The 22,495-nt window shown below is 37.0% G+C and overlaps 1 protein-coding gene across 2 annotated transcripts in view; it reads right to left on the bottom strand.

Annotated features, from left to right (window-relative positions):
- Positions 1 to 22,495, bottom strand: part of ADAM10 (ADAM metallopeptidase domain 10) — a 53,370-nt gene that overhangs the window by 13,652 nt on the left and 17,223 nt on the right. For both annotated transcript variants that reach the window (XM_068959107.1, XM_068959106.1), the window contains exons 3-8: positions 14,667 to 14,785; positions 12,584 to 12,742; positions 4,339 to 4,442; positions 2,803 to 2,952; positions 1,596 to 1,688; positions 735 to 918 (exon numbers count right to left, since the gene is read on the bottom strand). In XM_068959107.1, coding sequence (XP_068815208.1) covers positions 735 to 918; positions 1,596 to 1,688; positions 2,803 to 2,952; positions 4,339 to 4,442; positions 12,584 to 12,742; positions 14,667 to 14,769 — 793 coding nt within the window. In that variant the 5' untranslated portion in view covers positions 14,770 to 14,785. The remainder of the gene's footprint in view (positions 1 to 734; positions 919 to 1,595; positions 1,689 to 2,802; positions 2,953 to 4,338; positions 4,443 to 12,583; positions 12,743 to 14,666; positions 14,786 to 22,495) is intronic.

Genomic DNA, 22,495 nt, shown 5'->3' on the forward strand with positions numbered 1-22,495 from the left:
GAAACTCTCAAATGTAGCAGTAGAATTAGGGTAAGGTTTTTTTGTTTGTTCTTTGTTTTTGTTTGTTTCCCTACATCAAGGGACACCCTTAAGACCCAAAGCAGGGACTAGATTGAGACTAAGGAGAAGCAGTTCAAGAGTCACAGAATAATTACTGAGGTCTCCCTCTGACTTTTGTTTCAAAAAGATTTGCTTCCAATACCATCTAGAAAGTCTGAAGATTCTGCACTGTAATTCTGCTACAAAATGCAAATTGCACAGCTGCGAGCTCTGTTCATATATAGCAGAAATACTTCTGCTTTTTCTATCATTCTGCTCATCACTCTTACCTGTCATAAATAAAAAGTCACCCAGACAATATCACCTTTGTCTACCAAGAGAGTATGTTTTTCTTTCTTGTTCACGTATTGCTCAAGGAAAAGACATCATGACTAATTGCAATGCTACTTTTTTACATACACACACACACATATATGTAAAAGATGTGTATTATATATTTTATGTTTATTATGCTACATATTTATATGTGCAATACATATGTTTTATATATACGTAAAAAAAACATACCTAACCAAAATTGTGAAAAGTTGGTTAGGATTTTTCATCCACTTGCTGTTGTCTTAAACAAAGTTGTTTCTCCTTCTCTTCTTTGCACCTACCTACAGTATTGCCTTTATCTCATAACGCAGGTTCGGCTATAATTTATCTCATAATGCAGGTTTAGCTAGAGTTACCTGAGGGGGCTCCAACCCAAGCCAGACCAAGGACTCCATCATCAAAATCACGGTCTGTAAACACATAGGCCAAACAATAATCATCATGATTCTGTTCCGAGTTCAGTTCCAGAAACTTCTCCACGCCAATGTTCGGAAATCGGAAGGGATTGGAAGAATCCTTCTCATCTGCAGTTGTGTTAATCTAAAAGTAAGTTGAAACAAACTGTAAGACATGGTTCATTTTCATTGGACTTGTAAATGCCAGCTAAGAGGCTTGCTGTTGTCAATACCTTGTTATGTCAAATAATTAAAGAGGTAGGTAAAGATTTACAGGCCCTGGCATATTACTAGCAGAATATTTGGAAAAATGAGTTCTAAAGTGAACACAGAATTGCATTTGTGTGATAAATCCCCATCCCCCTTTTTATTCCCTGATTTGATTATGTTTTAATAATATTTTCTTTTTCATCAGTACTCAAAAGAGAAAATTTATATTCATCCTCTTAAATCATCACCTTTTAGAAGGACCTTTAATCTGGATATCCATTATCTATTTTAGAATTAAAGTTCTTGGGGCAAATGGACTGTATTGCTTTCTGCAGTCAACACTGGTGAAAAATAAGCAGTCCACTCCTGTAAGAGTTAGTCAACGTTGACTACAGCTTCATAATGGAAGTAGCAGTCTTTTTACAGTCAACACTAAAACTAAATCAAATAAGCAGGGTAGGAGACCACTTACTGCAGGGACACCCCTGTGTTACATACTTGCTTACAGGCAACAGTAACAGGTAAATGCCCCTGGAAATACAACAGCTCTTTTGAACAAACACTGCTTCCAAGTAAAATAAATGAACTAAAAGGACTTCCAATACAACTTACTCTTATTCGTTTCACCATAAAGCTGATGTTACGGATTCCTGAGAAATCTGTTGACTGGTAAATTGTGTCAATTGCTTTAACATGGCTGGATATCTGTCAGGAAGAAAAATACACCTACAATTCAAAGATCTATGCACTATACTACATCTATTCTTCAGTAATAGTAACTATATGTCCTGGACTTCTACATATGAGATATGGTGATATATGAACTCCAATACACGTTTTTAATGAAACACTGGTAGCGGATAATGGAAAGAGGTTTACTATATAACTTAATATCTACACTACTACCAAACCAGGTAAAGGCAAAATCTTCTGCAGCCAAGTGAAATTTGTTCATATAGTTCCACTAACCAGAAATTCAGATACCTGTTTTCAACAGTCATTCAATTCATTGCTACTCTAAGGTAGTATTGCAGTTAAAATTGTATTCAAAGCACTGTATTTTTTTTAAAAAAATGAATTATTGTATTATTTTACTTGTGTGAGAAAAAAATACGAAAAAAAGATCATTTACCTTTTCCAAGAGCACATAGAAAGCTAACTCAGTGAGGACCACGTTTTAAAGATGACTTCAGAGCTTTCAAAAAGTTATTCAACTGAGTTGATGTATAGTGTGATGAATAAATAGTACATCTCAGATATGCAAGTGGCAGTGAAACTTCATACTTCAAAGGAGTATGTTAACACGCTACTTACGTTTTTAGCAACAAAAGAACGGCAACAAAGAAGTTTTTCAGTTAAGATTATTTTGAAAGAGGAAAGGCATGCACCTGCAATTACCTCTGGCTTTTTTGACCTGCCACTACACTAGACACTACAGAAACAGATCTCAGAGTTCACAAGAATTTTGATACACAAGTGTTAAGTGAGGCTTGGCTGGTTGTCAAACAGGACAAAAGTCTTCTAGAACAATATTTTTCTCAGTAAGAACTGAGGAAAAATCAGGCTGCAAGTCCTACCCCGAAGCGTTAAACAAATCATGGCCGCCATTATTAAAGGAAGTACAAGTCCCCAGAACCTTTGTCACAGACAGATGGTATCTTTTTAACGAAATAAGGAAAAAGCTGTTTCAATAAGGTATCACTGTAGCAAATTAAACAAGTTATTCTAAATGAAATAACAAAGTACACACAAATTACATCAAATTTGTCAGAAATATTCCTCAAAGAGTAGACTATTTAAACAAATGGTTTGCAAATACCTGTGCGATTACAGCTTCTCTTGTTCCATAATGCTTATAGAACAGATGATCAGTCTGAATATAGAGCTGGCAAGTATTTTTCTCAGCCTGAGTGGCACGCTTTTTTCTTAAAAGTTGTGGACCATGGTCGTTAGGCTCTTCAAAAGGCTTCTATTTGCACATGGGAAATAAACGCATTTATTTTGTACATCTCCACTGTTTTCTAAACATACTCCAATAATGTAAAAACTCATTTTTTTGATCTACAATGTTGCACGACTAACTAATATATTATAACCATTCTTCAAGTATGCCATCTGTTTTAATGACATTCAGTCAAATCCTTTTGTGCATTTCATTTTATATTAAAACAGACAGCCAAAGTAAAATAGGTGCTTTGTCCATGCGATTTTTCTTCTTCCTAACCCTTTCCAAGGGTGAACAAACATAGTTTGTAGATTAGAAAACACAGTGCTGTGGGATCTAAACGCACCCTCCCTAAGGGAGGCATTTCCCTCCTAATTACCTCAGCAAACAGACATGCTGAAGCACTTCAGGATGGAACAAATGGTTCACTAAATATGAAGTTAAAATAACAGTCATTAGTTACAGCAGTATGTGCTAACATATTTGCCTTATTACATTCACTGCTTGATGGTCCACTCTCTTCAGGAAGTTTTTAAAAGCAAATTTTTGGGAAAGTACATTGTTAACAACACTGAACTCCACAATACTGTTGACAATCTCTGGAGTCACCAATGTAAATAAACTAAAATAAAATAGCTCCTGCTGCTATTTAACCAACTGTATTGCGTAGTTACGTTGGCATATATCTGACCTCACAAAACAATGTTGAAAGTTGAAACAGTTCCGAATATACCTAGAACTAAAAGGAGTTCAAGAATTTACTGATGGAGAGTTTTGGAAAAAAAAAAAAAAAAGTGAATTTTGTGACAAGGACCCTGGTGCAACCTCAAAGGCAAAAAATGCAAGATTCTGTAAACAGATAAGTAAGTCTCTTCCATAGACCACTTACCTCCTATTAGAAGCAATCTGTAGCATACTGTATGTAACCCCTCCGATCTTTCAGCATTGCTGCTAAGACCCTCCCAGTCATACTGCTTATAACTGAAAGCACTCATACGTCATTGCACTGCATCAACAAAACTTGAAAACCTAGCAATGACTGTTCTTCAAGGACCAGCACACTGCTTAAGAGATCAGGGAATCCTGAAACCTCTTCTTTCTCAGCTTCAGTCAAGTGTATTCCTCATCTCAAACTCAATTCCCATATCCAATTGAAATTCTAATTGTTTACAAATTTGAGACCACGTAGGATCCCATTAAAGCTATGAGCTAGCACATCTATGCAGAAGCAATAAGAAAAAAAATTTAGAAGAATTATTTAAACAAACAACCTCTAGTAAGAATTAGGCACCTGAGAACACAAAGGAATGATAACTGTGACCAAAAGCAAAAGAGACAACATAAAAGATCAGAGAGAGTTATTATACTGTAGTTTCTAATCAATACAATCTGTCATAACCTGTGTTGTACCTCTGTCGTTGGTTCTTCTATACCAGTCATCTGGTACTTCTGCATTCTTTCAAATACTGAATGATCTGCACAACCTCCTTGTGGTCCATATTTATGCGGATATTCTGAAAAGAGGAAGGCCAGACTGAGGTTTCAAATTCCACGTATGTTAGGTGTCACTTCTGTATAAGATAAAGCTATATCATTGCAACTTGTTCAATTTGTGTCCAACATTGCTCATGTGGTATTTTAAGGAAGCATCTCTAATAGTCACGCTGTATGCAGCTGTCTTTTTCCATTAAAGATTTCTACTAAGATGTGTTCTTAGCTTAACTAATATGATCAAATTGTGATGCTTGCTTCTTGTAATTGTTTTTTAGAGCTAGCAAAACAAAACTGGAAGTGAGCAGGCCTAACAAACTATAAGGACAACAAAAGCATTACCTCGGCATCTTTAGAGATTAGCCTGAACTAACAGCATTCTTACGCTACTGAACTCAACAGTAAATTAGTGCCTGAGCTTATGTACACAAAAGATGGCACTGATAAGAGAAAACTAGTTCTATTCTAATTGGTTAACTAACACCAAGAAAATTTGCTAAAATTCTTGTCAAAAGGTTCTATTATTTATCTTCCACTGCATTTTTGAAAAAGATCTGTATTGTGCGACTGTTAACTACCAATATACACAAATTGAAATGGGAATGATCAATTCCTTGTTTCAAACTCAACTCTACAATTCTAGAACTATGAGATCGCTAATAGTTTTGTTGGCAAGGTGAAACGCACAATTTGTCCATTCTGGAAAGCAAAGAATACAGTTACAGGTAATGGCTGTGCGTTTACGTATGTATTTGTTGAAAGAAGGGAGTCGTTTCTCGCCCCACCCCCCAGCAATACTAAAATATGTTCTACTCAAGTACGATCTCTTTTAAAGATTTTTTTAAATTTCAGGATGTTTTCAAGCAGAACTCATACCAGAATTCCACCTCAACATTCAACAACATCCTTCCGGGGAAGGTGCACTTAATCCATAAAAACAAATATGGAAAGCTACTTTTCAAATTAGTAAAGTCTTGAAATCTCATGCTTGTTCTCGCATGAGTAAGGTTGAATGAACACTGTTAGTCACTTTTTTAAGGAAAGAAATGAAATTGACAGGGCAACTTTAAATCAGCTGTCTCTTACATCCAGTCACATTCCTAGTCAGCTTTAATCACATGGTGCAGTGAAGATCACATGTCAATCTGCACTGCAAATCTACTATCACCTAAGGTAACGGCAAGGGTAAGGTACAGCTCTTAGAGAGTTTAAATCATTCATTGTACGGTTTTGTTTTCAGGTGGTGAAGAGTGAAGGAGGACAGTAGGTCTGAAAGAAAAAAATTAGATCAATGATGCTACACGGTACAGTCATGGTACTATCTGTTTTCAAACATACAGAAAACAATGACAGACCACTACATGATAAATTGAGGTATGCAATCATATTGCCTCCATGACATGTTTTGCTCGTTTGTTTTACCCTGGAAATATTAAACACAGAACAGATTTAAAACCTGTAGGCAAAGTGAAAAAAGAAAAAAAAAGCCATTTTACATCATCTCTTCAGTATAGCTGTTTAAAAGTTTATAAAAAACTCTAGCACAATTTGGGTACATATAGAGTTAAAGAGATCTGGAGATCCAAACTGGCTCATTAAGGATATCTTACAACAACTGGCTGCTTACCTCCAGTAATTCTTTCAATACATGCTAGCATTGAATTGCTAGCGTAGATCTTACTGCACATGTAAATGTGCTTCAGAAATATATGGTCAGATTTGTTTATTTTGAATGTTAGTACCTACTGAAGGTTTGTAGGCATCTTGTGCTTTCAGAAGCTTTCTCCAGAAATGAGAAGTACGGAAGAGGAGAGGTCTTGCCCCTTCAGCTTCCCTGCATTTTGGAACCCATTATAAATTGGTGCCCCAGTAACAGTTACAGTAGGGCTAACAATAGTTTAACCATCCTCTTAACAGGGTGTAAATCTTACACGAAACATGCAAACTTTATCAAGTTTTCTTTTCAGTAAGTATGAAGAGCCAGAATTAGGGAGGAAGCAGAGCAGGCTAACTAACAGGAGCGCAGAGAAGTTGGCCCTGCGGACTTGCGTCCCCATTACATGCATTCCAGGGGGTTTCACTCTGCACTGCCTCTAGCCGCGTTCTGTGGACCGAAAGCCCGTTAGCAACTGGAGCAGAGCTGATGCGCTCTTGGAGCACATATTTTGGTTCAGTTTCATCTGAAAGTTGTGTTAAATTATCTTTGATGATCATACCTGTTTCTTGAAGTCATACCATGTGATACTGCTAAACCTTTTCCCACCTGCTTTGGATTTTTCCCCTGTATCATTAAGCGCTGAACTTAATATTTCAATCACTAAAAACACAGGGGAGATTACATAGCAAGCAGGAATCAAAAAAAAAAAAATCATCACCGGGGCACACACAGGCCTCTGAGCTCTGAACCAACCACTCAATATGAGTTTATGATCCAAAATCCCCAAAGACTGAATTCAAGGAACCCTCTTATAAACTTGGACTGATCAAGAAATAAAAGCAGTTTGCTGATCTACGTTCCTCCCAATCACACTTACTTACAAACATTTAAACATCCATGTAGCTGTTGAAAACTTGTTAATGACAAATAAGACTAATTTAAACGTAAGTAACTGGAAGCATTTTTTCAAATTGGACCCTTGTCCAGACACAACATTTTTTACTCCAATTGTAAACTTCTTAGTGAAAAAGAGCTACCTTTAACAGAACATGCTTCTTGGCAAAGATAGTTTCAGCCTGAAAGAGCGAACGAAATCTTTATTCATTCACAAGTCATCCATGAGCTCAGTAGCAAATTAATTTTACCTCCTGGAAAGATCCAAGTACCATACTGTATTTCAAAGTGTGTTTTAAGTCTGAATTTTAAAGAAGCTGCTTTAACATACAGCAACATTGCTATGATGTAGACTGCTTTTTCTTTGGTCAACTTCATGCCTTTTTTGTTGTGATTAATGTTTGACAAATGAGATGATTCGGAAAATCTTGATGTTGTATGGAAGGTAATTTGTTGGGATTCTAGTAAGGATTCTTGTTTAAATGCAAAGAAAAAATTGTCAGGGAAGGGTAACTACAGTGAATGCTCACTAATCAGTATTTTGAATAATTCTAGACTTCTGAACTCAGCATCAGGACACTTTTATCCACTCACAACCAGCATAACCAAGACAGCTCCTGCTGGCAGCAACTGCGGGGACCCGCAGGAATCAACTGGAAACCCAGCATATTTTGCACTAGCACGATGCCATTTTCTGTTATCACCCTAGTTTTATTCATACTGCCTAGCATTATGAAAACTGACAGAACAGCACTAGCAATAAATGCTCACAGTGTATTTCCCAATACAATAAACAGTCTTTCCTCGGTGTTTTACTTCCCAAAGAGGTTAGGAAAACTCTTAATGCTTGACTGCCTGCAAATATTTCCCATTTCAAAAAACTGGCAAGAAACAAACACTTTAAAGGCATGACAGTGAAGACTATCAAAGTATTGAACATGAAACAGTCTGCAACAGCAACTGCCAAGTTATGCATGTGATGGGAAACAAATGCCCAAGGACAGATTTCAATCTTTCCTGCTAAAAACAGGAGTCAGGTAGTAACGGACAGTACAGTCTGGGACCATCTCTACTTTACAAAAAGAGCTGCACACAAAGCTTTCCTTTGATAAATGCTGGACTACTCCCAAACTGTGAGGCACTGTCCCCTGTTCAACTTCCAAGGCTTGTTATTCCCACCATCCCCTGCAGCAGTTTCACTTGTGAAGTGAGACAGAAATTACACGGTGTCAGATGACTTTGAACCAGGCAATGTTGACCCACACCACAGAAGTTCGATCATGCTCTTGTGATGCTCTTAAAGCGCTGCAAGAGGCATAAGCCTTCTGCTGCTTCTTTAGGATGAAGGCTGCTTAGCTTATTCCTACCACAGCCTTACAGACTGATCAGGAGAAAACACGTCTTTACAATCAAAGTGATTGCTTCTAGTGAAGGTCTCCCCCACCCCCACCCAAAAGGCCCATTTTCCACATGAGACTAGAGTCTGTAAGAGTTCAATTCTCTAACTACAGAAAATCCTCAAGGCAGAACAAATACTTTCTATTTTTCTCCCTTGTTGTCAAGGGCGTTCCTTATTTGTCCATTTTCCATTTTTGTACATCCTAACATAATCTTATAAAAAAGTCTTGCTACTTCATACTTCTCAGTATCATAATCAATTAAGCAACTAGGCCAACTACTTGATGGCTACTGGATTTAGGCTTCTGGGCAAAGGACAGGACATCAAACTTGCATTGCAAACGATGAGAATTCACTGCTTCAACAGCAATCTGCCTAGTTCTACCGAAAGTAATAATGTCAGAGCAAAATTCAAATATAAGCAGGTAGAATGAAGATAAACCCGTAAGACGGTTTTTTTTCCTAGTCAGTCAGTCACACTGTGCTCTCATGACAGCAGTCAAGTAGAACTTCATTATAAAATTGTCAACTACAATATGAAATAAGTAAATAAAGTTCTCACTAATAGTTTGCAATGGTTGGTTCATTCAGCGGATAGTGCTTGGCAAAAGTACAAAATTCTTTACCTTCTGTTCTTAGTTGTACAGTTCCTCCAAGATCATAAAGACAATTAAAATGACCGCTTTCATTTTCCTTAAGTTCTGAACAGGATTTTCCTGTCTGTGGTTGATGTAAGGAAAATGCAAGCAAATTTTGTATTTCACAATCTAAATTCAGGGATACATTTGAAGAATATGTGATTTAAATAAATTAAAAATACAGTTCCAGTGATATCCTGACCCTTGAAGAAAAAGCTTCCAATAAATCTGTTAATGAAAATAGTTCGCATCTTACTAGCGCTAAATTATAAAACAGTTCGATCAGGAGTGGTTTAGGAATCTAAAATCATTCATCTTGTGTTTCAAAGTCATGAATAGAAGGCTGCCTTCCACTGGTCACCACATCCACTGTAACACAGACAAAAGCTGCCTTATAAACTTGACAATATAATCCCCATTTACAAAAAAATCTTTTGTTTAACTACTGAATACGACCTCATTGAGATGCTAATCATATGTTGCATTGTGATCTCTGAAAAGCACTAAAAAGCATATTGTTTCAAAAGGCTGAAACATGGGTGACAAAAAACATCCCAAATTAAAGCAAAGACTTCTCCTCTTCCCCCACAATCTCTCCCAAATTAGCAATGTGAACATTTTTTGTTGCTTTTCCTCCATTTAAGATACTAGTTCAGTTTCTGTTTCAGATGATTTAGCTTCAGATTAAATAAATATCAAAGAACAGATTTGTAGGTTTGTATGTTTTTACTTTTAAAGCTACTGTAAAGCCTAAGGTTTTTTTAACTGTAGTTTAATGTAAAAATAGCATGCACGAAGGAAGAAGTGTAGTCTCAAAAGCACAATTGAGCAAGTGATAGAAGCAGTTGTATATGTAAGATATTTGAGACTACAGAAATGCTACAGGCATCTAGGATACCAGAGAAAGAAATTAAACTGTACAGCCAGAACGCAGTCACCTCAGCCCCTGCATCAACAGAAGTGGCATGTTTTCAAATAGCGCTGCTTAAAATTAGCTTCAGGACGGGCAATTTTCCACCATGCTGAGCAAGCAGCAATATTCACTAACTAGATGATTTGGCAGCCCTACTGTACTGTTGCTTAACAGTAAATATGGCTCTTATGAATAGATTTAGACAATCCCCATCAGAAAATCTGATCTTCTTTCTAACCAATGGATTTGATGCGCCAAATTATAGAGGAAAACCAGTGTAAGCTAGTGTAAGATAATTCTATCATCTGAGTAAGCAGTTAAAATCATATCCTGCTCCCATTCACTTTAATAAGATGCTAATATGAACCAAACTCATCATTAGCTTTTGCTATGTCTCAAGTCATCCATTAACTCCTCTGACAAAGATCACTTCTACAAGTGAGCTTTCATAAAAAAACAAACAAACAAACATTCACTGCTTTAAGGAGCAGTTCTAGTTCTTTCATTAGCTGATAGCAGTGAAGAGAGTCAAATTCAGAATATTCGCACAATTAGCCATTTCCAATCCACTTTTCAGTCACCCACTATTTATGCTAGAAAGAGCTGGGATATCAGACAACCTTCCCGGCCTTGCCCTCTGCGGACCAGGCAAGTCACTTGGCTGCCTTACGTCCATTTACCTTCCTCTTTCCATTTCTACCACACAATTATGAAAACCTTCTGTAAAGCAGATGGAGGTTTATTCACAGAAGTGCTATATAAATGGTAGCCCTATGTGCCTAACAGCCAAAGAATTAAATAGCATATGCAACTTATTTATAGAAGTGCTGTTATAAAAAACATTATCTTACGGTTTAACTCCAAGCTTCTGTAATTTTATACTAGCTATCCCCACTGCTCTTCCCCTATTATAGGTGGCAAATCCTGTCATATTACAAAAACAGTGGGCAAGGCAAACTGCCTTCTCAGACTTTCACCCAGAAAGTTTTATACAACTGAAAATTAAACGCATGCTGCAACTTCTCTAAGGGGGCCAAAAGTAGTATATGGAATGTTACCCTATGAAGTTAACTTCATTCTCAGATATGGGTCTTGCGGGCAGCAGGAAGATACACATTTAGTCAGTCAGAAAACTAATGTAGCTCACATTGAACATAAAATTCGATGAATTGCAGTCATTCACAAGCTCTTTAAAATTACGCAACTTTTATGTATCATTTGTTTTTGGTAAGTAATCATATTTACAGAATAGAGTAACAGAAAGGGCAAGCATACCTGGTGGTTCCCAGAAATTTTAACATATGCAGAAACAGCACGCATACAGTCACTGAATGTAAAATACGGCTGTATTTGATGCTTTATTCAATTAGAAAAATAGACAGAAGCTGCTGAGCTTTTAGCAGTGAAAGATCATTTCTTTTCAGCTGCATTCACACAAGAGCAGTAACTAGAAAGCATAATTCAAAAACCCTGCATTTGTCACTGGTTTACAGGGCAGAGAAAAGGATGATGTGAGGAAAAAACCACAACCAGAGCTTTTTTTTCATTTATCTTCCTATTTGTTGATATTCCTTTTCACAGTACAGCCTCAAATATGACATCCTTTGAAATAATTTATTCATATATCATGATAGCAGTTTAAGTGATCTCTAGAGCGCTCTAAAGCAAGACTCGTCACCCAATTGCATATGAGATTCCAAACTGAAGTTGTCTAGGATTGGCACATGGTCTGACATGACAAGTTTTAAATGAAGTTAAACTGATTTTTAAACAAGATTAAAATCCTGCTCAAAGTGAGTTTTCGACACACAACTCACTAGCTTTAGTAATCAAAACATAGCCTTAAAGTGGCTCTCTGCCAACAAATAATTGGAAGTGTTGAGACTCAGAATCACAATCTTAAGCTTAACCTCAAAAATACTGCACTAAAGTTACTGAAGCACCAAATAAAACTAATTTTTATTACAGCTGAGGACTGATCATACATAAAAAGGTAGCTGGAGTGAGGGCCAATTCTGATGCATCAGTTCTGGAAAGGCAGAAGCCTGCCATGATACTTTCTCATCCTTCTGGGCATCTATCTGCCAAGCTAGATTTCCTGGGGCTATATTTTTCAGCTTCAAGTACTGTTCTCTGTATGTTTCCATCAGCTCAAACTCCCATCAGAACTGTGTAAAACAAAACTTACTGGGTGCCCCCACATCTTCTAAATATCTATCTAAAAGGAATGGGGGATCTAAACCTGCAGGGGAAGCATCCATTTCCCACAAGTACCTTTGTACTTCGCTAAACGTAGGTAAATGCATACTGACTTGAATTTTAATTATCCTGTATTTTGCAGATCACAAGAAAGAGCAGTCATTACATGACATTTTAAGAACGCATTTTTCAAAGGCAACAGGTATCTACCAAGCAGAAAACATACCACTTGTACACTAACCTGACTGCCAAAGATTTCTTAAAATGGCAGGATAAAGAAAACATGCTCGAGGATGCCATATATCTCTTTCACACCATAACTATATATGAATCACTTCAGGACAGCATGATTCACACTGGCATATGCAAGCTGAAGTTTCATTTGATGGTTACAAATGACTTACAGTTTTTGACATTTAATAAAAAAAACTTATTTAATCTGTAGCACAAAATGGAAATACTCACTGATATCATCTTCATGATAAATGACAGAGTGAAATGGTAGAGTTTTGTCCTTAATATATCTCTCTGCTGGCTCAATATAAAAGGTCCCACTGTGAGTTTGGATGAATCCCTCAAATCTTCCATCAATAACAGATCCATGACTAAGACTTCCCTGCTCACCTATTAAGAGAAAAAGCACAGTAATCTTTTATACCTTTCTAAAAGCTTTCAGTGTAAACGTGTGTCAAGCATATACTGGAAAAAAAAAATCACCCAAACAAAAAAACAAACCAAATTAAATCAGAAAGGCTGATGCATGACTCTCATAATTATCCTGCTTGCGTTGCAGTTCCTAACTGCGAAAAAACTACACGAATTACACAAGAGTAAGATTCTGCCCCAGCGCCATAGCTAAGTTCAACAGATTCCTAAGACTCCAATGCAAATCAGATGCATAAATGGCATGTTTAAAAAGCATATAATGCAGAATTCAACTCCGTATTTTAAAGCTGTCACGTATATAGCATGTAATTTTATGACTAAATGTTGTCCTTACACATCTGCTCGTATAATTGTAAAAAAAAGAATTCAGTGTGTATACTGAATTTTAAAAAGCTTCCTAAAGAGAAAATTCCCCTACATTCAAGACGCCCATCTTCTCTTCAAATATAAGCCTGTTAAAATTGTAGCTAGGTTTAAATGTGGGAAGGCGTGAATATATATTCAAAACATTCATGATCTAGAAAAATACAATTCTCAAAGCTTAATCATTAGCCACTACAACACGCAGCATCTGCAGAAAGCCTTTTCCATAAAAGGACCAAAGATTACTAAAAAAAGTTTACACAGAAACCTCCACTGAGGATAGTTCAAAATCGGACAATGTCAAATTATCAGAATTGCAATTATTTTTACCATTCACCTGTATTAATTTATAGTTAATAATTATCAGGAATTATATAAAGCTCATACATAGTACTGAAATATGGAAGAGGCATCTTGAAGATATTGCAGTCAGCATACACATCTGTACAGATTACACTCAGATGTACCAACAGGCTTTGTAGAGAGCTCTAATTTTAAGATACTCCTAACTGATCCCAGATTTACTTCAGATAGTATTCTGCTAACACCTGCGTTAATATCCTGAAGTTAAAGCTAGACCATACATATTTGGGAATTTCAGAGTATTTGAAAGACAGACTGCTGGTCTGAATGGAAATCATCAAGAACCAAAAGCAAAACACAGTTTATTTACTGGAATCTCTTATTTTGGTCATGATCTTCATTGACAAGTAAAAAGTTGAATTGAGTAAGAAAGATAATAGAGATTTAAAAGAAAATTTAGAGTAAGCCCAGTGACTAGCTTCCTGTGGACCTTTTAAACCCATCTCTCATTAATAAAGAAAAAACCAAAAGGATTTCTGAAATAATTTCAAAGAATCGTGCCCTCAAAAGCCCTCCAACCTACATAAGCCAGCAGGTAAACTGATATCTTAGATGCATATGAAGTGCTAAGCTTATATACCTCTTAAAGTTAAAAACAGTCATGTCAAGACCACAGGTCATTACTAACAGTGATTTTCCATAAGCTGTTAGATTTCTTTCAGGCCTAAGACAGACTACAGAGATGGGGACAGAGTAATTCTTAATCTTCCTCTCCTTTTCATCTTTTTTCAATTCCATAATTGTCCTTCCTTTTTAAACAATTCTATGTTTTGCATTTACTGAAATCAGGGATATTACCCTTAATGACTGCAGCTCTGTAGTCCTTCAATTCCTTTAAATTAAAAACAGTGCTTTTTTTTTTTTATTTTTTTTTTTGAAGCGTAGACAGTCTTTAATTCAGGCTTCTATACAGAGTGTGTTCATAAACAGTTGAACTTCAAGTTCTATGCATATATGAAAATTAGGCAAAATACTCATTCAACTACGACTTTTACTTGCGGATGAGGGGAGAAAGAATGCAAATGCATTTAGAGGCATTATTAAAATTTAATAGTGAAGATAAAAAATGTAAATCCATATGATTAGGTTATCTATTTTACAGAAAAATCTCTGCTTAAAATGACTATGCTTCAATCCATTCTAGTGTCATACTTACCATAAATGTGTCCAGTGTAAATATGAGAGGTATCATAATCAATTACTGTGTTTGATGTTTCTACTTTAAAATCATCACTAAAAAGGGATGTATCTCTCTTCATTCGAAGATTGAAGTGTCTAAAGTGAATAAAACAAGAGATAGTAAACTGACTTGGAACTTCAATTACAAAAGCACTAAATGAAGTACTTTTAACCAACATTTTAGTGCAAACAATTTGCAGGCCCTGTAAAATTTACCTATGGAAAATGTCTTATACTGTGCAATTAGACAACTGACTCAGACAACAGCCTAAAAGATTTCCTTAAACAAGATTTAGATGCTTTTGATACAAGTAGCTAATTTTACAACATTTAAGTCAAAAAATACGATTAGACTTAAATTCATAAATTGAAAATGCTAACTTAAAATACGACATTCATTCCCATTTCTCCGTAAGACATAGACGAAGCTTAAGGGAAAAAATAAACCATTTCTGTGAGGCAGCCCTGTGAAGCAGAAGAAATTAGAACAACCAGCAGCTTATTTTACATTCATTTCCCATATTTAAATATAACATAAATGAAACATAAGTGGACTAATTATCATGGTTCACCTGAAACTTAAAAAACAAGATGGACAACACTTGCAATAAAAAAAACATATCAAACTGGTAGCTACATGTACAACTAGGTAAATAATTCTGCCCATTCAACAATCTGTTCAAATAACTAATTTTTGACACAAATCCTACTACTAATCTTTGTATGAAATATACTCCTTTATCTTTGTACAAAAATGAAAGTTTGGTACAGTCCTGTCAAGCAACAAGTTTTACTAAAAAAAATGGTGTTTTAAAAATGTCTGACGTTATTTTGCATCTGTGACAACCATTAATTTCAAAATTTCATTTTCTGTTGTGTTAAATTCTACATAAACATATTGTTCAAATACAGAAATCAGGGGAGTTGTTGAAACTTCAGTCATTTCAGTTTTACTCGCACATTCTTCCCATGTTTTCCTCTTTCCGCATGACCACGAAAATAAGGCAATATTACAGTCATGTCGCAAGTTTGCTACTTAAAGTAGATCTAACAGTTGGACTTTCCCCTAGTCAGACTTTTTATCTAAAATACGTGACCAGTCTCTCAGTGTTATTATTAAAATTAATGGTGGAGCTGACTCTCCACAGTGAAAACTGGCGGTCCCTTGGTGCTAACGGAAAAAAGGAACAATTAAGGGACATTAAGTTATTTTTCCAGTATAACTGAAGTATATATAAAATATATCTTCAGTCTTCACTTGCAGATTAGATAGCATAACACAACTGCAGTCGTAAGTATTTTGAAACAACTGTCTGTTAAAATGCAAAATTCAAGAACAAAGAAAAGGACATGCCTGTACCTGAAACACAATAAGGGCTTTAGTGACCCATGTTGACTACTCTGCAACGTAAACAGCATTCCACCAAAGTACCCTTATTACTGTTGTCACAGGGTTAACGAAGCTTCAAAATGATGAGCATTCTCATCTGGTTGTGCAGTAAATATTCAGAGGTAGCCACTAAAAGGCTATGAAATTCTGAGATGCGGCAGGTAGATGGGGAAGGTTACTTTTTAGCAATTTCCCCATGATTCTGGGGCTTACAGCCAAGCCACCCAGCGCTTGTATTATAGTCCCTATGTGGATGTTATATGACAGGGCAGACTCTCTGTTAAAACAAAAAAAAACAATTCACTACAGATGGACTTTTGAGTATTACCATTGCTTAAGAACCCACATCAGCAATAAGTTAAGAATTATCTGCACCTAGATAGAAAGCTACATTTTACAATAGTTATTTAGTATTTATTATATCAAGTAGGAGCAAAAATAAAAGTTCTCCTCCCTTAAGTCTCCTTGCCAGTTCTGTAAAACGGTCTTTTGGTAATATTGAGAGAGATTCATGACAATGAGGAAATAAAATGAATAATGAAACATTTTCCCAGGAAAATGTTGTAGGATGGAATGCTACAAGAATTTGCAATGCATATTTATAGATAAAATAAGAGTTTAAACCATTTTATATGGTTCTTCTGGGCAAAAGTTAGCAATGAAGAGGGAGAAAAGAAGAATTAAGATCAGCATGACAACAGCTTTAAGAACTTAATTCCTGAATGCTTTTAAGTTCTTCTCACTTCAGTTGTAATATATTGCTCAATGCGTTAAGAAGATTTGAACTCCATTCTAGCTTGAGCTTCTCCTGTGGTCAAGTTCTTCAGAGTTACTGAGGATGGATCACAACCTCCTCAAGTACATCTGGATTGAAGTTAGATGACAATTGATCCTGGTCTGATCAACTAGGAAAATCTGCAACACCCAGTGACTGCTGTGGTACATTTAAAGCTTTAGCATGGTTCCTTTCAACAAGGAATTTTGTTAGCTCTCCCCAAGGTCATGTCATCTTTTGTGTTCCTATTGCCTACTGAGAAGATACCTGAAGAATGTCGTGCTCCTTACTTGCTGCTGTCACGCTCTCCCAAGCAAATCTACTCCAGAGCTCAAAGCCTACAGCCTGGACACAGGGCCATGCCAAAACCTGAAATACTATTGCTAGATACATCCAGGGCAGGATATAATCATGTATTTGGCAAAGGTTTTTAATTACAAAAAAAGCATCCAGCTGTGTCTTGTAAGTTGAGTAAGAAGGTGACATCCAGAAAAAAGGAACATATCTAGGCAAGCAGCAAAGCAATGTAGAGAGGAAGCAAACATAAATGGTCTGTAAAACGAGCAAGTCCATCATCAGCTGTGTTGTAAACAAACTCGTCCTTCAACTACCACACCAAGCAGATTTGGTGATACGCATTCAGACTCCAGCAAGTTTTGTCTGTAAATGACACTTCACTGCACAACAGAAGGAAACTTGTAACAGTTTCAAACGCACAAACCCTGAACTAAAAAAAGTTTGACAGTGTTTCAGGAATAAAGTTGATTGGATGATGAGGTGTTAGAGGCAGTTAAGAAGTTGAAATATCAAAATATTTGCATTTAGAATAATTAAGTCAGTATGTTTTTCATTATGATTCACCTACACTATATACCAGCAAGCAACTGTACTATTTTAATTAGGTTGATAAACCCGCTGCATGGACATTTAAGTCGTATTTCAGTGCCAGCTGAACCAATAATCCAGATAGAGACAGATGCGATTATCATGCACACTGCAGCAATTAGGTTTTGTAGAAACTGACTTGAATAAAAATGTCTACCTGTTCATTTACCCTGAGATTCCTGTCTTCCGGGAATATTCTGGAATAAGTACAGTATTTGATGAAGATGTCTATAATTCCGTCTGTGGAGAACTGATGCATCTACTAATCCAAGCAAGAATATCTATTGAGGCTACTTAAGAAGTGAGTTTTTTCTACTGGGAAAAAAAAGTTATCGGGGGGAAAATTAACTCAGTTTACATTGCTTTTCTCTCTCAGAAATGCGAAGAAGTGACTCTAAATTAGATTTTTCTGGTTCTACTGATGTACTTTCCAAATAAAAAGATACAAGAGTGTTAGAAATAGCAGTTCTTCAACTACTTAAACAACATAAAAATTGCTGAGAAATAAACCCAAGTCAACGCAAAACGCAAGACTTTCATACACCAACTCCCACATACGCAAGTGGAGTAGGCACCACAGAGGCTCTGTCACAGAGAGAGTACTGGGTCATTTCCAAGTTTTGCCTAAGCGCCAGGCAGACAGATAAAAGGCCTCAGGCCCCATCCGCCAAGGCGCCTAGGGTCCCCTGCCGCGCTCTGCCAGCTACGGCAGGCGAGCACCTCCTTGTGCTGGGGGGCGGTTTGGCCTGTACCACGGGGCTGTGCTTCCGCTGGCGGGCGCTGGAGCCGAGAGGAGCTCACGGAAGCAGAAAAGGGTGCTTCCTTTTGGGTGGGACACCCTTCCCACCCAGTATTACCCTGTCACTTCAGGGCAGGCCATTAGTTTCAAAATAAAACTTTATTTAGAACACTGAACGCGAAGCTGTATTTCTTCCCCTTTTCCCCCTGCTCTCTCCTTACTTTTCCCATTGGTGCATAACTAAGACTACAAATTCTAACCTAAACGCTAATTCAGTTATGCTGTTAATTATCTATATATTAATAAAATTAGCTCTGTGTGTAGGATTAGTGAACTATTTCTAATACAGAATAATACAGATGTGTTTTACATTGACTATTCTTTCATCGTTAGTTTAACTGACTTAGTAAACCATTAGATAACCTGATCCTCCAAGGACTATTTTTAAATAGGTCTTTTATTGGTCATTTAAGCATGCACGATGGTAACAGGGTTATCCGTCTGGACTGTTGACTCTTAATACTGAAAAACGAAGTGAGAAATCTTCCTGTAATTCTCCCCCACCAAAAAGGGATGGGCAGGGAACCAAAGAAGTCTCTATTAGCCATTACTTCTAATTAGTCACCATTTTAACTAATCACTAAACTTTACACAATACTAATCATGAAACCCCATGTATTACCTAAACGCTACAGCAGGAAAAGAAAGCTGCAGTTTTTACAGCTACGCAGAAACATGTTAATGTGCTACTTATAAGTATCAATGAAAACAGCTGCACTGAAGGAGGATGTCACTTTATATTTGAGGAGACTCCAAATTATAATAATTGCATCCAACAAACGCATGGCTGGCAGGGACCCCCATAAAATCCAGTCCCTTGCCTTTACGGAGAGACAGGATCAAAAACCCCTGCACCAACTTCAGTGTGTACTTACTTTCTCAGTAAGAAATTTCTGAAGACTCTTATGAAACCCTTTTCAGTATCTCACCAGACAGAAGTTCTCCTAACATTTACTCTAAATCTCTTCAAAGCTAATATTTCTTCTTCTTCCTTGAAGGGAAGATGCACCGTTCTCTATCTCTCTCAAAACGATACGGAAAAGAATGCATTTCACAGTCGTCTTTCCTGGCTTAAATCCTGAAACTTCATGATTTCCTCTGAGCAAAGGAAGCTCCAGAGGACAACAAATTTGCCTATAACATTCCTGAATGTGGTTTCTAAATCTAGTAACAACACACACAAGGCTTCAGATAAATCTTTTTAATAATCACCATTTCTAGAGCCTACAGAGAGCTCTGTGTGACAGCACCTAGATCAATGCAGACTGAGCTAATTCCTAGTGTAGCAATGTGCCAGACAGAAGATGAGTATTTGCAGAAAATAATGCTGAGGTGCTTTAATTTCACGTTTACTATCTTAGGATAAGCCTTTTCCCAGCAGTATTGGTGTCTAGAATACAACTAACACATTTAAGACTGAGTTTCAAGCTTGCTTAGTTGCTGCTACTTCAGTCTTCGATGTATCTGATAACTGGTGCAGTAATAGGGCATTATTTGGTTACTACAGGATTGCTTGTTTGGTTGAAGCCAGAATTTTTGGTAAAAGCGTTGATATTGTTATATAATCTGCTTTGCTTAAAAAAAAAAAATCTGCGTTTTCCCCATGTCTTAGTCATTAAGGACAGTACCTTAAAGACTATCAAGAAAGAGGTTTTGATTTCACCTTAGGTTACCTCAAATTTGCAAGCATGCAGCAGAGCAATTCAGTCATAACTGAAGAAAATAGTTTATACCTCCATGTCAAGCCAAAAACTGCAGCTTCCCATAGGCTCCAGTTATGAAAATCCTATGATCTAGTCACAGAATATTCATTTTCCTACTGTACACAGAGCACGCAGTTTAAAACAGCTATGGGTACATACACACATTACTTGGTACAAAGACTATGAATGTGTACATGTAAGAATTAATGCTTAATCCAGTCTTCCATTTCTCTTTCATAAGAGTTACTTCCTAAGATTAATGATTTTGCCATGATGAAACACTCATATTTTAGGACAGTAAGAGCAAGTCAGCAGACTGTTTCTCAAAACTGGCAAAAAGCTACTATCAGTGGTATGTGAACAGGGCACTTAGTGTTTGCTCTTCTCTACCCTTCCTCCTTCAAACTGCTGATAGTAACCAGCAGCAGGCTGAGCATGCAGCATCGCTCAGGGATCAGGGCAGATTGTACGACGACGTACAGATAAGGAGCAGCTGGAAGGAGGAGCTGGCAGTAGCGTGGAACACAACTCCAGCGCAGAGTTCCTTTAGGTTCATATTCTTTTCTATTTCCAATGAGCCAGAACCAGAGCACAGAGCAATTGCGCTTCCCACATTTCTCCTCAGAAGTTAGAAACTAGGTGATACTCTGCTTGACATGCAAGTATTTCTTCTCTATCTTTCCCATTTAAGAAGTCAAAGTCCCCGTCTTCCCTCTTAGAGGGAGAAGGGGGTCTATTGCTGAAGAATGAGCCCTTCTTCCTGCCTACCTCCATGCGGGACACTCACAAAACCTAAACTCTGTTCCCACAGACTGTCAACAGACTCGTTCCAACCCTGAGCTATATTAACCAGAAGACAACTTAACAACTGACTGGGGAGTGTAAATCTACTCATGGGCTAAGTCTACAGCATCTTCACACTTACGGGCACATTTTTACAGTTCTCACTTACTGATAAACCCCCAAAACATATTCCATCGTCATTTAACAGCTGACAATTCCCACGGTCCTGCTAGTAACCCTATAAAAAAATCTCATCATTGAAACAGCAGGTGATAGGGTCACTAGGTTTTATCATTGTTTTTATTAAACATCCAGATACAAATAGAGGGTCTCATCCTCTAATATTTATCTAAAAATCAATCTCTACACTTGACAAATCTAGCCAGAATGCTTGCAGCTAATGTCCTGTTTTCCATTGACATCTCTAGGGTGACATTTGTGACCATTCAGAGATCTGTTTCCTGACCTTCAAAAGCTAAGCTTGTTATTCTAGAAGAACATAAGTGAGGAGGCAGCCTTCCTCCTTAGCAATTTGCCATTTATTATCCATACACATAGCTGCAAACACTTAAGCTAGCTCAGATAACAGAAACCAGCTAAGTAGGATAACAAGCAGCTACACATTGGCTAGTTTACACTCTGAGAAAGTAGGTCAAGTACCTCTGTCTTAAACAGTATAGTATACAGGTTTTAAGAACAGATTAGCAGGGTTGATTTTTTTTCCACTACAGCATAATTTTTTTCGTTTAGGAAGTTACACAGCATTTCTGTATCACTTGGTTTCCAGTTTATCCAAAATAACCTTCCTACCTGCATTTACAGAAGGTTTGAATATTTGTATGCACCAAGCGAAGAAGCAGCAAACAAACTAAGATTTAGGAAGAAGAGAAAACACTGGCTGATGGTATGAACAAATATCAAGTCCACTTAAGTAGTTTCATTTAAATCTATTGCTTCTGATTGTAAGAACATAACTTTTCATGGCTGCGCCTGCTGAAGTTTGTTAGCCAAAGAATAAAGTTCTAAAGCATGAATACAACATACAATGGTGCAGGTGGGAAACCCTGTGCCTCAGCTGGGCAGTCTTATTCTGATGCCATTATACCAGCTGTTTTCCAGACAAACTTTTGAGTGAAACACTAAATGCTTTTTCCCTCCCCCCGAGGGCTCAAAGTAACTCTACTTAAATCTCTTGCATTTTATGGGCTTAACCCAAAGATCAACCCTCTGAAGTATTTTTCACATAAATTTAATACAAAGACGACAAATGAAGCCAAAACTGAGAAAGAACTCACGTCCCTGGCTCCCAGTTTTCTGCCAGATAAAAACATTTGACCTACATGCACCAGCACTGAACAGCTTAGGTTTTTTTCAGTGAAATGGGTTTAAAATTGAGGGTTTATTCATAGGTTGTCTCTTGTCTGCCATTGAATGGCAAGTTATTTTTCAAGATACATATTTTAAAAGAAAG

The sequence above is a fragment of the Struthio camelus genome, chromosome 12 (genome assembly GCF_040807025.1).
Source record: "Struthio camelus isolate bStrCam1 chromosome 12, bStrCam1.hap1, whole genome shotgun sequence".
Classification (NCBI taxonomy): Eukaryota; Metazoa; Chordata; class Aves; order Struthioniformes; family Struthionidae; genus Struthio; species Struthio camelus.